Raw genomic sequence first — 16,148 nt, forward strand, 5'->3', positions numbered from 1 at the left:
ATATATAGCTAAGCGATTAAATAATTATTATTATTTTTTAATCCTTAATAGCTATAAAAATTATTAATCTATTAAATTTAAGAGATATTATAAAGAAAAGAAAATTATCTAGCTTTATATATTACCTTATTTATCTTATCTACTCTAGCCTCTTAATATTAGGTATTTTAATATACTTAAGAGAGCTTATAATTAAAAAATAAAATATTTAATTAAATACTTTATTATATATATTTTAAAAATTAAGTTCTTTTTTACTTTTTATATTATATTTTAAGCTATTATAATAGAAAAAAATATTAAAGTATTATTTAAAGAGGCTAGGCTTATTTCTTTTAATTTAGAAAATATAATCTTAAAGCTTAATATATAGCTATAGATATTAATACTAATTAAAGAAATATTTAATTAATTAACCTCTTAGGTATTAAAGACCTTAAAGATTATATTTAAGGCCTAATCTTAGTCTAAATACCTTAAAAGATAGATTAAAAAGTATTATAATAGCTCTCTAGAATTAATTCTTAAAGTCTTAAAGTCTCTTATAATAGGAATAAAGGCAATTATATATAAGATAGCTCTTATAAGGGCAGAGATCTAAGACCTTTAATAAGCAAATAAGATACTAAGCTAGCGCTAGAGGGCAAAATAGACTTAATTATAGAAGAGAGGGGTTATAATAATAGAAGAAAGAAGGTAGGTAATTAATTAAATAAATACTGATGTATAGGTAATAGCTAAATCATCGCGGAGTAGTAATTAAGGGAGGTCAGCGCGACTAAGTATTTAGCGTTATAATATCTACGGTAAGCCCGGCTATAATATAAAGACCTATTAAGTAATAATTAAGATATCTAAGGAAGAGTATAATAAGTAATTTTAATTAATTAAATAATTTATAGTATTTTTATAGCGATTTTAATCTTATAGGTTAAGAAAAGTAGCTAACTTACTTATATAGCTAACTTACTTATTATAACGTATATGATAAGCATGTGCACTAAACAAGTATATGCACCACTATACTGTGCAGCTAAAAAATAACCTACCCTAGATAACTAAAATCTAGCTCTAGAGTTTATAGACTTAAAAGGTTATAATAATTAAGTTTAGTATACTTAATTTATATTAATTTATATTTTAATATATTTTTAATTAAATTATTAAGCTAGATATAGTAAGGTACACAGTGTTAATAGACTTTTTCTTAATAACTTAAAAAGTAAAAACATATAAAGCTTTAGAAGTTTATATATTAAATATCTCTATATAATTAATATAATTATAAGTTTTTATTAATTTAAAGCTAAATTTGAATTTTTAAGAATCTTTTTAAAACTTAAATTTATAGTATAAAATCCAAGTGGTGCGTACCCTTGTCTGGTGCATATGCTTATTATATACGTTATATATTATATATTTAATTATATTAATAAATTTAATACCTTAATAATAATAATAGACTTAGGAGATTTAGGTCTTTTTTATACTAATAGGTCTAAGAGAATATTATTTTTATTTATATTACGCTAATTTAGCTATATAGACCTTTATATTAAAATATTAGCTAATAAACTATAGGTAAAATTAGATTAGATATACCTATAATATTAGTAATCTATAAGATTAATATAATTTATATAGAGTTATTAATTAGGCATAAGTATAGATTAAGAGTATATTCTTAAGTATATTATTATACCTATTTCGCCCGGAGCGCCTCTTATTATTTTCTTTATTATTTTTCTTTTTTTAATATAAATAATACTTAATAGCCTATTTTAAATAATTATAATAATAAGTTATTATATATTATTATCTTTATTAATTTTCCTTTATTTAGTTCTTTATTTATTTATTTATATTTACTTATTTATTATCCCCCCTTCTTATTTTATCCTTAATACACTATAGCTTATTATTAGTTTTTATTTCTTAGTATTATTTCCTAAGATAAACTTAAGGATTATTTAGGTAATAATAAAATATCCTAGGTTAAAAGCGCTAATATTTTCTTATCTTTAATTAGAGTATATAAAAAAGAGTATAATATCGTAATAATAAAATTAACTAAGTTATATTATAATTAAGCTAAGTAATTAATTTTAAGGTAAAGGTTTAATTATAGTAGTAATAATAATAATAAGGGGGTATGTTATATTAAGAAAAGTAAGTAAATAAGTAAAAATATAATAAGGCTTAAGTTAAAAAGTTAACTCTCTATAATAATAAAAAAGGTTTTTAAATAACTACTTTAAGGTAAATAAAGATTAAGAGAGACTTAAAGATAGAAAAAGAATAAATAATTAAAAGCTATTAAGAGATAATATTATTTAGCTTAGGCTAGGTTTATAAAGTCTTTTTTTCTTTATAATAATTAATAAATATAATATTATAAAAGTCTTTAATATATTCTTTTAATATTAAAACCTTCTCTTATATTATTATATTAACTTAGCTATAATTCTCTTTCTTTAAAATCTATTATTAAGTATTAATAATATTTTATTCTCTTAATCTAAGGTATTATAAGTTATAATAATTCCTATTTATCTATAGAAAAATAATAGGGTTCTTTTTAATTTAAAATATATCTAATTAGTTATTTAATAGACTTAATAAGGTAATCTTTATTTTAAGATTTCTTTTATTTATTTATTACTAAAGCTACTTATTAAGGGTTATAACTACTAGATATAAAAATTAACCTTAAATTCTCTTTTTAATTAAGAGTAAATTATACTATCTTATATGTAAATTCTTATATATAGCTAAATTAAATTAAATATACTTATCGCTATTAATTAGTATACTTTTTATCTTATATATTAGTATAGTTAATTTATTGCGAAATTTTATCTTACTATTTAGCTAACGTTTAGATTTAACTAAGACTTAACTAATGCTGCCTTAACCCGCACCCTCTATATATTACTAATACCTAATAATAATTAAAGAAAATAATCTAGAAATAAATATATTACTAAAGTATAAAACCTATAGATTTATATATTAATATTAATATTAATTAATTTATAGATATAACGGTATAGTTAGATCTAAGGGATAAACTAGTTATACTAGGTTTATATTAGCAAGGGATTATTAGCGTTATCTTAAATAAGGTATAAGTCATATCTAGTAATATACTTAATAATATTAAGTATAACTAAGTTATATTAATAGCTAAGGTAGCTAGTATATAAGAGAGTATAATAAGCGTATTCTATATACTTAGGCTTCCTTATATAAAGCCGACCGTAATAAGGCGCGATATTATTCTAAGACCGACGCGGTCTAGGAACAATATCGGTCCTTAGTGTGTCGGTCCTATTGTGATTAGTGATTTAAGACTCGGGGTTTGTGGGGACTACGTGACGTAGCCGCGAGGGTCATAACAATAGATATTTATTCTATATTTTTACTTATTTTTAGCTTATTCTAATTATTACTAGGGCTACTTTATTAATTATTAGCTAGCGCTTATTTTAATCATCGGCATATTTATATTATATAAGCGCTAGAAAATTTCCTATATAAAATTAATTATTAATTACTAGCCGATGCAAGCTATAAATGTTAGGGGCCCTGAAGACGGCGGCTTAATGGCCGCCTTGACGAAAAACTTTTTCATTGAGCTCTAGTTGCTGGCGTTGTCGGTGGTGGTCATTTCAGTAGGGACGATGCTAGGAAGGATGCAGTTGACGAGGACCCTCACGCTTGAGGGGGATTGTTAGTGCTTGGCATGAATTCCCTTCACAAAGCAAACTTGCGGATGACACAAGTGGAATTGGACAAGTACAAGCTGCCTAGATGTCGGGCCAGTAACCTCGGTCTCTACTTTAGACTTGAGGGCAGTGGAAGAGATGATAGGAATTAAGCTACTTGATTTTATCTAAGCGAGTGACGAGGGTTGGTCTCCTTCTACAAACTTTCAATCTGCCCATGTTATGGGCATCAATCTGCCCCCTGATGAGAGTGGTGGTCGACCGGATATAAACCCCCACAAGGATGAATGCTGTCCGTCGTCGTTTTGCAATGGAATGAAATGTTGAAACAAGCGCTTCACTCTGTTGAAACCAGGTTACAAAATGAGCCAAAAACCCTGAGGTGCTTCACTGAGCAGCTGGCAATGTACTCTTACCCCACCACCGACGATTATCAGTAGGAATTTTGTCTCTCAATATAGCGATTTGCCTCGACTAACGGCGTGGACCTCTTTCCACTTTGAACGATGGCGTCGGCCTCGAGAGACAATCCGTCAACCTTGGCTCCGGACTCATCGAGACACCAGAGTGTCAGAGCCAAGTAGTTGGTGCCATGATGATTCAATATGCCTTCAGGTAGTACGAATCGACTCTGGGGCCCCAAGTTGCTCACTGTGATGAAGATGAGCACGTCTGAATCCTGTGGTGAGTGACGGGGATTGGATTTCCTTACCGTATTTACCAAGCTGCCATCCGTTCACAAATATCTGAACTCGAAAGTTGGCGACGGTTGGGCTTCCGGCTTCAGTAGAGTTTCTGATGCTCAAGCTTATCGGTATGTCATATCCTTGAGGGAAATCGAGCTCAAATGTGGTCGCAAACAGTCCAACGCTGGCTCGTGTTAGGCCAATGGAGCCACGTCTCCTCCATTGGCTGATGGGTGCCCCTGGTAAGTGAAACCCCTTCCTTTCAACGTAGAGACTACCCTCGTTCAAGGGTCCCCGAGTGTGGTCCATGTAGGATTCCCCGCCAACGTTTCCAGTAAGCTTCCATGAGATATCAGACTGGCGAGGGTGTCCAGCAAGCTCATAATCAAGTATACCACGTGGTTCCTTCATTTCCTGTGCATCGGCAATCCAATTGTCGTGTAGGCCCATGTGATCTATCAGAACCGTAATCACGTAGGGGGCATTCGCCTTCAGCTTGTGAGGGAGGCGTAGGGTTTGGTTCCGATTGGCCACTCCCTGCTGCCCTGCCCATGATCCAATAAAGGTAGAGTTCAACCAGACGGAATGTCCGAATCCGTCACCTCCTTGTGTAGAGATGAAAAGCGACGACTCGCTGCCGGACGCCGTGAAGTGCCCTCGATATAACAGGGAGCCACAATGGAACCCGTAATCACTAGCGTAGAGTGATGTTGGCGTTGCCAACGCTCGGGTGTTGTTGGTATTCTTGTTGGAGCATGAAACCCATCTCGAATCGTCGTATCCCGCTTGTATCTCGGGCAGTGAATCGACATATCGCCAAGACAAGGAGGAGAGATCCGGCAGTAGCATGTTTGGCGCATGGTACTGTACGGTTCCTTTCACCAGCGACTTGGCAGACTTGGTAGTGACTCTTTTCCCATTGAAATACAGTCGGTCGGGGACCACTGGAGCTGCGATGACCTCCACTTCTGTCGTTCTGTTGACATCTCCGGAGAGGTACAGAGACGTACCCGATATTCTCGCGTTTCGAACAAGATATCCGGCTTTGACGATGACGCTCATGTCGGTAGCCTCGAGCCTCGAGGCCGAGGTGTAGTTGTTCACGGGGCGTGGTGCAGGAAGATCAAGGACCCAGTAGTTGTAGGCCTCATTTCGCCAGAGTAGGTGAACTTCAAGGCCAGGACCGAAGGTCAAGGTTTGTCTTTGAGCTTGGACAGCCCAGTTCACAATCGCAAGTGAGCCAGTCAGGCGGCATTTGTAGTGATGCCCTTCAGGTGTGGTCGGACATCCCAAACTCCGTGGAAGGGCAAACTCGTGCGTCTCTCCCTCCCCTCCGTAGATGACAAGCACGGTCTTGGATTTGAATCTTCTCCATGTGAGAATTTCCGCAGTAGAATAAACAAGATTGATGTTTCCAACGGGGTAATCAGCCACGTGAATCTTGGAGTCCCGGCCGTTCAGGGATAAGGTCCCCCCAAGCTGCGGGACAGTGAATCGGCCTTTGCTCGTTGGGATAGTGAGGGAATACTGTACCGAGGCTAGTGATTCATGGTTGGCCTGCCGGGTGATATAGTAGCCTCCTTTCTTGGCTTTCAGCTGGGTTACCACGACAGCACGTGTGTCGGTAAAGTGCCCGAAAGTGCCGCTATCAGGAGACGACGTGAGATAAGAAGGGGACGACTGTAGAAAGTAGCCCTGAAGCTTGAGTTCGCTGTACCTTTCGCGGTCCACGGCGCGGTTCTCTGAGATTGCTGCGCCCACGTCGTAGGAAGTGTAGCCCTTTGCGTGGCCCAAGTTACCCCAGTTAGTTCCTCCGTAAATCTACTCAGACGCGTGATTAATACCATGATCGAGAAGGTTGAAGCAGAGGAACCAACCATATAAAAGTTGACCAATGCCGCCCTTAAGCCATATAGAAGCTTATTGAAAACTCGCGCAAATTCATGATTGACCAAAGTCACACACGAGTCGATGCCGACACCGCCCCTAAGGACTTGTGTCAGTTCGCTGTCCAATTAGGCAAGGAGAATAGGTAATACCAAAAGTCTGCAGCTCCGCCTTGATACTCGACCATTGAGAATGGAGTGCTAGGACTGAATTTATTATGGACTGAGACGTTGAACTGGTCCAAGAGCCAGTAACCTCTAGTCCAGTTCGAAGGATTGCTACCTTGAAGGTGTTAGTTCCAACTAGTGACCACCAAGAGTATGACTTACATCCAACACCCCAAGAGAAGGGATAGAAGTCTGTGCCGTAAATATCCACCGCTCCTTGTCCGGAGCCGGGAGCCCAGTTCCCCAATGGAACAGCATCGTTGCTGATAAATGGAACTGTGATGCCTGCATTACGAAGCTGTGACTCGACGAATGCCATGTAATCCTTTTCGAGGCAACCGTTAACATCCCCAGAAGTATAAGTTGCACACACCGAGTATTCGTTCTCTGGTTGGACAAGTATGACAGGCCCTCCGTTCGTGATCTGGGCATCAGCAATGATGCGGCCCATGTGAGATAAGTATGCTCTTGTGGCGTCGAGGAATTCCGAATTGCTTGACCGTATGTCGCCCTTGATGCGCTGAATCCATCCTGGGAAGCCGCCACCAGATACCTCAGCATTGATATAGGGACCTGGTCGGGCCAGAAGATAGATTCCTGCTTCGGATGCCGCCTTGAAGAACTCATCCAGTGCAAAGATGCCATCTGTCCGGATGATACCGGGCTGTCCTTCCAGCAAACCCCACATCAGGTAGAACGAAACGCCCGTGAAACCACTCGCCTTGATCTTCTGGAAGACATCAAGCCAGGCTCCAGGCGAGGGCAGCCGGAAAGGGTGCATCTCTCCTGAGTAGAACATGACCCGCTCTCCACGGACCATGATCGAGTATTCATCCCATGTTACGAGATCCTGAAGTTGAGTGCTCCCGTCTTGCCTGATGAATGTGCTCGACGTAAACTTGGAAAAGCCAGCTACCAACAAGTAGAAGGTGATTAAGTGACGGAAAATGGGGGAGAAGGGAGGCATTGTGTCGAACCGAAATTGTGTGACTATTACCGCTTTGAGGGGGTTTCCTAGATGTATCCGTTCGAGTATTTATCTTCGCGTTCAGATTTCCTGGCGGATTGATAACAACCCGGGACACCCCCCGTACCCGCCACAGCGTCGCATTCACACGAACCGAGGTTTGGATAAGGATGTGGTGCCTCTGCGGGCAAATTGGATGAGTGACAGGAAACGTTACGTTGCTATGATCACAACAACTTGCATGTTGCTTTTCACACAACCGGACAAGGCCGAGGCTAATGAATTCGAGAGAGTTAACCTCAGGTCAATAGGTACTCAAAATGCCAAGAAGTAGCATCGTCCTTGTGCCGCCCCCGCGGGGAACGGATATATTGGGATCCCCACGAGAGTACCCAAGTGCTAAGACAACGTTGCATCAGTCGACGTCGGTATCTAGCGCTGAAAAAAGGATCGGTAAGCGCATGGAGGTCTTCCGCGGAAGCCGAGCTCCTTGGCGGTCGTTCACCCCAGATGCAGACGGATGGATGGATCATGCAATGAGCCAGGAGACAATTGGGCCGGCTCACAACTATTCGTTATCCAGCATTTAGCAGTAGCCTAATGCCAGAACCTACCCCGCAAAACCATACCGAATCAAGTAAGGTATGGCCATTTTCCGTACCAAATACGACAATTCAACGCCACCCTCTGTAACTCTTCCTGCTTCCCAACGACTCCATCCCTATATACTAGATGGATGCAACCAGATAAGGAACGTGGTGCTTTGCTTGTTTGGTCGACCTGAATCCACTCGTCTCGTGCCGCTGAGTTAATGGGAGCTTAATACCGAGTGACTACGTTATTTCATCCGGTTATCTACCTTGGCTTTAGTATATTTACTTGGATCTCACCCCTTTAGTCTCATAATCACTAAATAGATCAGCTACAATTGACACAGTACTCTGACTATCAATATGAACCTCCTCTATCTTTTCCTGATCCTACTTGCAGACGTTCAGGCGTTTGTTAGGTCCTACTCGACCGGCCTGTGCCTTTCCTCACCACAATACGTCAACCCAGTACTCCCTGGGTGGCACTCTGATCCATCATGCATACAAAATCAGGGAATCTTTTTCTGTGTAACCTCAACCTTTTTGGCTTTTCCTGGGCTCCCGGTATATGCCTCACGCGACTTGGTTGACTGGAATCTCATCAGCCATGTTTGGAACCGAGAGTCTCAACTCCCCGGTATCAGCTGGAACACAACCGGTCAAGCAGATGGCATGTACGCGCCAACTATACGATATCACAACGGCATTTACTACGTCATTTGCGCATACGTGGGGCTATCAGATGAGCCTATGGGGGTTCTGTTCCGAACAACCGATCCCTTCGACAGCGCCCAATGGAGTGACCCTACTATCTTGAATCTCAAGGAAATCGATCCTGACCTTTTCTGGGACGATGATGGAAAAACATACGTAGCTACGGCTGGCATCACGCTGCAAGAGGTGGATCTCAAGTCAGGCAAACTGGGAGAGCCACTCAACATCTGGAACGGAACTGCCAACGAGTGGCCCGAAGGCCCTCACATTTACAAGAAGGACGGATGGTATTATCTCCTGATTGCCGAGGGTGGAACCAGCCAAGGGCATGCCGTATCCATGGCTAGAGCGAGATCCATCAAGGGCCCCTATACAGCATACAAAAACAACCCCGTCCTAACCAACCGCGACACAAATGAATACTTCCAAAGCGTCGGTCACGCCGACTTATTTCAAACCCCCAACGGGGATTGGTGGGGAGTCTGTCTGGCAATTCGTACAGGGCCCTCCTATGAACTGATGCCTATGGGACGCGAGACCGCTCTCTTCAACGTTACGTGGAAGAGAGGAGGATGGCCTCAGCTGCAACCCATCCGTGGTCGAATGTCTGGAGATCGACTCCCTGGAGTCTATTTGCCAGCTCTGGGCAACGGACCAACTGCTGCCGGCGATGATGGTTATGACTTTACAAAGGCCACGACAATGCCGCCGCACTTCATACACCACCGTGTGCCACCGCCGAACGCCTTGTCAGTAACTAGAAAAGGCCTGATGATCAAGCCAAGCAGAGCCAATCTGACGGGGGATTCTGGATTAACTGAGCCAGAGCTGACTGGACAACGAGGCCTGAGTCTCATTGGTCGTAGACAAGCACATACACTATTTGCCTTTTCACTCGACCTCGAATTCCGCCCTCAAGTAGACGGCCAGGAGGCTGGCATTACCGTCTTTCGATCCCAACTCGAGCACATCAACCTCGGGATTGTTCGCATGGAAAGTAAGTCAAGGCACGGTGCTCGCTCCCAGCTCGTCTTTCGACTCGCCGGGGAGAGCCCCTCCACCAAGGTCTCTACGCAGATTTACCAGGTACCACAAGGTTGGGAAAAGGGTACCATCAGGCTAGAGATCCGAGCGTTGAATGCCTCAGCCTACACTTTCGCTGCTATGCCGGTAAAGGCGCCGCAGCGACGTATGGTGATTGGAACCGTCTCGGCAGGCGCCGTGAGTGGTCGCGGAGGCAAAGGGTTTTTCCTCGGATCCTTCATCGGAGCTTTTGCTACATGCAATGGGGCAGGATCCGGTCAAAAATGCCCCGAAGGGGGGGATGTCCTTATCACACGCTGGATCTATAAGGGGCTGGGGCAGCAAATTTCGGCTGATGAGATTGTGCCCGAAGTTGGCCTGGTTTCTCCATGATCCCCCAGAGGATCCTGCATTGCTTCACAGGCCACGTACGTTGGGATGATAGACAGGCGTAGTCCTGAAGACATGTTGAATATCCTTGAACAGTCACAGAACCCCCAAGATCCTGAAATTCTCGTACCTGAGTGAATGTAAAAACTGGCTGAGGAGCGACGTCGGCGCGTGTTCTCTGCATCGGGTGCCACGTAGTATTCCCCCGCAAATTGGCGAAACGTTCTTCTCAGGTCTTGAGAACCTGCATGGATAGCTTGTGCGCTAACTAGGATGTGACACCGCTTCAATCGGCATGCCTTTATCCGGAGATAACAACCCCATGCTAGATCATGATAACAACCGGATGTTCCGTTCATATGGCAACGTTGCACCGTTGACGTAGTTCAACAATTGACTTATTGCATTCCGCGGGGGCAGGGCTTAGAGCCAGGCATATAAACACTTTGGTCTTTGGGTGGATTTATTGTCATGATTGAAGGGCACACCTTGCAGTGTGAAGCTTTCCTTATTGTTGAATCTCCGACCACCACTGGACAATGCGACTCCAATCACTGGCTGCGGGGGTTGTCACGTTCTTCTGTTGTACCTCAGGTGAGGCATGCTCATTCTTCGCTGTTGACTCAACTTTTAATTATTTGCTCAGAGGGTACCCGACTACTGACAGTCCCTTCCGTGCCATTCCAGAGCCACGGGGATGGTAGCTACTCCGGCAATGACCTAAAAACCATTATAGTCGATTCTCGATACGCTTCTTCAGTGGATAAAACGGGGCAGACGTTGATTCCACCCACGCTGAAACGATTCGCCCAAACCTTTCAGGACGACCTTGCCTCGCTTCTGAACTCTAGGCCACGCCTCATACAAGGAAGAAAAGCTGAGAAGAACTCCATCTTTATCACAATCGACGAAAAGGGCCTGTACCTGGACGCCGCCAAGCGCCACACATCGGAAGGATATACTCTCAAGGTTGATAAAAACGGCATCTCTCTCATAGGAGCCAGCCCTTTGGGAGCATGGTGGGGTACTCGAACCATCCTGCAAGCTCTGGCTCTCAGAGGTCGGCTACCTTTTGGATCTACCACTGATGCACCGGGATGGGGGCAAAGGGGTATCATGGTGAGTACCCGAGGTGCATCTCATGCAGACTTTTGAAACCGTTCTAAGCTATCCCAGCTCGATCTAGGACGACACTATTATCCCCCGGACTTTCTCGTAGAGATGTGCTCTTTCGCCTCCTTCTTTAAGCAGAACGAATTCCACCTCCACCTCAGCGACAATCTCTTCATCAACCACGACCTTTACACAGAGAAACAGATGTGGGAGTTGTACTCAAGCTTTCGACTGAATTCGCCAAATCCTGCCCTTGCTGGCTTGGCGTCTCTTCCCGAGTCGTACACCAGGGCCCAATTCGAAGAGATACAGCGCAAATGCGCCAGCAGAGGCGTCACCATTGTCCCAGAGCTTGAGGCTCCTGCGCACGCATTGGCAATTTCCAAGTGGAAGCCCCAAACGGCAATCAAAGGGGACCCTTCCATGCTCAACATCTCGCATCCTGACACTGTCCCAGCTCTCAAGGCTATTTGGAAGACTTTTCTGCCATGGTTTCATTCAAAGACGGTACACATCGGAGCCGATGAATACAACAAAAGCCTGGTATCAGAGTATAGCCATCTAGTCAACGAGCTGTCCGATCTCGTTTCGAAATCAGGTAAGAAGACGCGAATTTGGGGAACCTTTCCACCCAATAAAGGAGGAGAGTACTCCAAAGACATCATCATACAGCATTGGGCACCCTATGAAGACAATGCCTATTTCAACTTCATCAAAGAAGGGTACAGTGTCGTCAACTCGGACTTTTCTCTCTACGTCAACACGAAATGGCATGGTTACTTTGGTCAATCCCTCAACAAGACCATCATTTTCAGCGGAAATCCTGCCGGCGGAGCCTTTAGTCCCAACGTCTTTGACGTCACCAACGCAACCAACAACCCTTCTCGCGACAATCCCAAAGTCATGGGACACATTGCAGCACAGTGGAGCGATTATGGCCCTTCGGCATCAACGTACCTTGAGGCGTACTATACGTGGCGGGATGGGCTCCCGGCCTTGGCTGACAAGACCTGGGGCGGCGGTCTATCCGAGGAAGCATACAACTCAATAGTTGAGAAGCTCATCGCAGTCGCCCCAGGTCAAAACCTTGACAGGCGGATCAAGTCCAAGACCCAGCTTATTTTAGACTACCGCCTCCAGAGTACGCTTGACTACAGTGCAAAGGGTACTGAAAGGCCCAGAATGATACGAGATTCTTCTGGCAACGGGTATGACGCTGTCAATCATGGCTGCAACGTTCGCCACTCTGTTCTTTCATGCTCACCGGGGAGCTACCTGGAGACGCCACTCAGCAGCAAGGGTCGAAACTACTCTCTATCTTTCTGGGTCTATCCACAGTCTCAAAAGCCAGGAGCTCTCTTTTCAGGGTCTGACTCGGCGCTCTGGGCTGGTTACGGCACTACCACCAATGTCACTCTTCTTAGTGGCAATCAAGCCTACTCTCTCAACTACACGTTGCCCGTCGATACTTGGACTCATGTTGTGCTTTCCGGCCTTGGGGAGTCAACCTTTCTGACAGTTTCCGGAGAAGATGGCGAAATGACGATGGAGTTCTTGACGAAGCTCCAACCGAACGGCGTGCCAGGTAGCAACGGCGTCATGACAATCTGGAGGCCAATCGCTATTGAAGCGCCTCTGAAAAGGATTGGGGGGGGCTTTACGGGCAAGATGAAGGATATTTCGCTTAGGGGAAGTGCCTGATCAAAGTTGATAGATTGGCTAGCGATACGGGGACGGTCAGCGGTTGTCAGCTTCAATGTTGCAGTAGGACAAGAACAGCGATCACACGCTCGCTGCAGAATTACAGGTAGACCCAGTCAGTGTCCAAGTTATCCTTCCCATGAGTGTATCCTTCCCATGAGTGAGCCACTCACCGAGTTCCTCTTGCGCTTGACGAGGTATTTGCCGGCTGAGGCTGTAGGCGGGGCCTGAGAATCTCCGTCACTGGGGAGGTCATGTTTTCCAGCTGAGTACTCAATTTGGTTCGAGTAGATGGATGAGTCAGAGCCCTTACTGAAGCGCATATATTGAGGAGTGAGAGACGCTGAGGGACCGTGGCGCAAGGATCTCATCCCCTGATGGCCGCCCCGGCTAACACGCTAGTTGTTTCAAGCAGCTCGTATTGACAAGGTAGGCCCGTAGTGGCTGGAGCAAGAATAATAACAGCGATTGACTCAACATAATCCGAGTCTACCTCAAAGGTACAAGGGTGCACGTTGACGACGCTCAGTTTGTAACGACGAAGGCAGATCGCTGAGTTCCATAAGATTAAGCGAGTCAAAGACAGCCTAGATAGGACTAAGGGTTAGCCATGACGTCGGCGACGGACGAGTGGAGATTATAGTTTATTGTCGCGTGAAGCCCCGCGTGAAGCCGCTAATTCCTATTCATGGAGGAATTGAAGGCTTCCGGGAGGTCAAATAAAGGGAACAGAAAAAGAAAAAAGCCACGAATCAGACAAAGGAGATTAATAGCTCTTATTTAATAAATTACTTATATTACCTTAAATAATATTAAATATAATAATTACTTATACTATTCTTATTCATAATTATTAATAAGTCTTACTTATTAATTATTTATTTATATGTATTATATCTATTTTAGCTAATTAAGATAAAAATATAAATAATACTAATAACTCTAATAATAAAAAAATTAAATAGCTCTAAGCCTAGATTATTACTATAAGTACTAAGATAGATAAATTATATAAACTTATTAAAAGGATAAATAAAATATAATAAATATATAATATATAATATAAAGATAATATCTAAAATATTAATAATATAATAATTACTATTATAAAAGGTAAAGGTATAAGAGAAATCCTAAAGCTAGACCCCCTAGAGAAATTTAATAAAATTACTTATAAATTACTTATTTTCCTTATATAATTAACATATATAATAAGCATATACACTAAATAAGTATATATACCACTTTTCCTATACCTATAAGATAAAAGCCGCAATAAAAATATCATAAACTATTTAATTAATTAAAATTACTTATTATACTTTTCCCTAGATATCTTAATAACTACCTAATAAGTCCTTATATTATAACCAGGCTTACCGCAGATATTATAATACCGAACCCCTAGTCGCGCTAACCTTCCTTAACCACTACTTCTCAACGATTTGGCTACTACCTATGCATTAATATCTATTTAATTAATTACTTGCCTTCTTTCCTCTATTATTATAACCTCTCTTTTCTATAGTCTAGTCCTTTTTGCCCTCTAGTGCCGGCTTAATATCTTATTCGCTTATTTAAGGTCTTTAACCCTTGCCTTTAATAAGGCAACCTTATATATAACTATTTTTATTCCCTTAGAAGAAAACTATATAGCTTCTAGAATTAACTCTAGGGAGCTATTTTTATATATTATAACTCGTCTCTTAAGGTAATCTAACTAAGATTAAGCCTTAAGTAGAGTCTTTAGGGTCTTTAAGACCTAAGGGGTTAAGGGTTTAGCTACCTCCTTAGGCGGCATTAAAGTCTATAGCTATATATTAAGCTTCGAGACTATACTTTCCGCATTAAGAGAAATAAGCCTAGCTCCTCTAAAGGCTAATCTAATATTTCTTTTTATTATAATAGCCTAAAATATAGCATAAAAGGCTAGAAAAAACTTAGTCTTTAAAATATAGGTTATAAAATATCTAATTAGATACTTAATTTCTCGATTATAAGTATTCTTAAGTATATTAAAGTATTTAATATTAAGGGACTAAAATAAATAAGATAAATAAGGCGGTATATAAAGTATAATAATATTATTATCCTAGTAATATCTCTTAAAATTAATAAAATAATAACTTTTATAGTTATTAAGGATTAAGAAATAATAAGAATTAATTAATTAATTAATTATATATTAATTAAAGTATTTAAGCTACTCTATATTAATCTTATTATTAGTTTAGCTATTTTAGGTTATTATAATAGCTTAATCGCCTAGGAGATTATTTTCTTAATACTAATTAGCGAGGTAATATTAGCTCGCGCTAATAATAAATAACGAGATCGCCTAGCCTTTTATATTAATTACTTAAATAATTATAATTTATTCCTAGTTTCTAAGCTATATTAATTTTAGCTTTCTATACCTATCTATACCTATAATAATTATTTTACTTTAAATTATACTTATTATAAAGCTAATCTTATTAAAGTTATAGATATTTTCTAATTAGATATTATACTTCGCGATTATATTTACTATAACTATAAATTAGTTATAAATAATAGCTAGATCTTTATACTTAGCTCTCTAGTAATTATACTTCTAAAAAAAATATATCTTAAGGTCTAAGTATTACTTAATAAAATTAAAAGCCTAGCGCTTACTAATAGATAGCGCATCATAGTCAGCGAGTAATTAATTAGCTATTTCTTTAATATTATATAATCGCGGGGGAAATCCTCGCGAATCTAAGTTAAAAATAAACTAAATAATAATCTATTCCTCTAGATTAAATAATTTATATAATTTAGGAATTTAATCGCATCGAGATTAAATACTATTATGCCGGCGATATAAGGCCTAATAATTAACTTAATATAGCCTAATAGCGCCTTAGAGACTTAAATTTAGGTTATTTTAGAGCGCTTAAAGCATAAGAAAGATTTAATATTTAGAATAAAGTTAAGGTATAATTTTTAGTTAATAATAAATTAATTAAATAGTATTAGTAATAATTAAGGGATTTTTAATATATATACTTATTTAGTATATATACTTATTATATATATTATATACTTTTATAACTTATTATTTAATATAATTTAACCTAATATTTAATAAAGTCTAATATATTATAAGATAACTTATTAAGTATATTATAGCCTAATTTAAACTTATTATAAAAGAA

At 40.2% G+C, this 16,148-nt stretch overlaps 4 protein-coding genes across 4 annotated transcripts; 3 read left to right on the plus strand and 1 right to left on the minus strand.

Moving 5' to 3' along the window:
- Positions 1–4,161: 4,161 nt before the first annotated feature.
- On the minus strand, positions 4,162–7,435 carry NECHADRAFT_56739 (uncharacterized protein; the record flags this gene model as incomplete). The annotated part of the gene is made up of 5 exons (XM_003039088.1): positions 4,162–4,379; positions 4,441–6,235; positions 6,292–6,400; positions 6,454–6,579; positions 6,627–7,435. The coding sequence occupies 5 exons, from the start codon at positions 7,433–7,435 to the stop codon at positions 4,162–4,164; spliced, it is 3,057 nt and encodes a 1,018-aa protein (XP_003039134.1).
- Positions 7,436–8,388: 953 nt separating this feature from the next.
- NECHADRAFT_89525 (uncharacterized protein) lies at positions 8,389–10,155 on the plus strand (the record flags this gene model as incomplete). The annotated part of the gene is made up of 1 exon (XM_003039085.1): positions 8,389–10,155. One exon carries the CDS (start codon positions 8,389–8,391, stop codon positions 10,153–10,155), a length of 1,767 nt encoding a protein of 588 aa, XP_003039131.1.
- A 648-nt stretch (positions 10,156–10,803) lies between these two features.
- On the plus strand, positions 10,804–11,274 carry NECHADRAFT_19581 (uncharacterized protein; the record flags this gene model as incomplete). The annotated part of the gene is made up of 1 exon (XM_003039086.1): positions 10,804–11,274. A coding segment is annotated over one exon (471 nt), but the record flags the coding sequence as incomplete, so codon positions are not given.
- Positions 11,275–11,373: 99 nt separating this feature from the next.
- On the plus strand, positions 11,374–12,966 carry NECHADRAFT_56740 (uncharacterized protein; the record flags this gene model as incomplete). Its single annotated transcript, XM_003039087.1, has 1 exon — positions 11,374–12,966. The coding sequence occupies one exon, from the start codon at positions 11,374–11,376 to the stop codon at positions 12,964–12,966; it is 1,593 nt and encodes a 530-aa protein (XP_003039133.1).
- Positions 12,967–16,148: the final 3,182 nt, after the last annotated feature.

The sequence above is a fragment of the Fusarium vanettenii genome (genome assembly GCF_000151355.1).
Source record: "Fusarium vanettenii 77-13-4 unplaced genomic scaffold NECHAsca_177_unmapped, whole genome shotgun sequence".
In the NCBI taxonomy this organism is placed as follows: domain Eukaryota; kingdom Fungi; phylum Ascomycota; class Sordariomycetes; order Hypocreales; family Nectriaceae; genus Fusarium; species Fusarium vanettenii.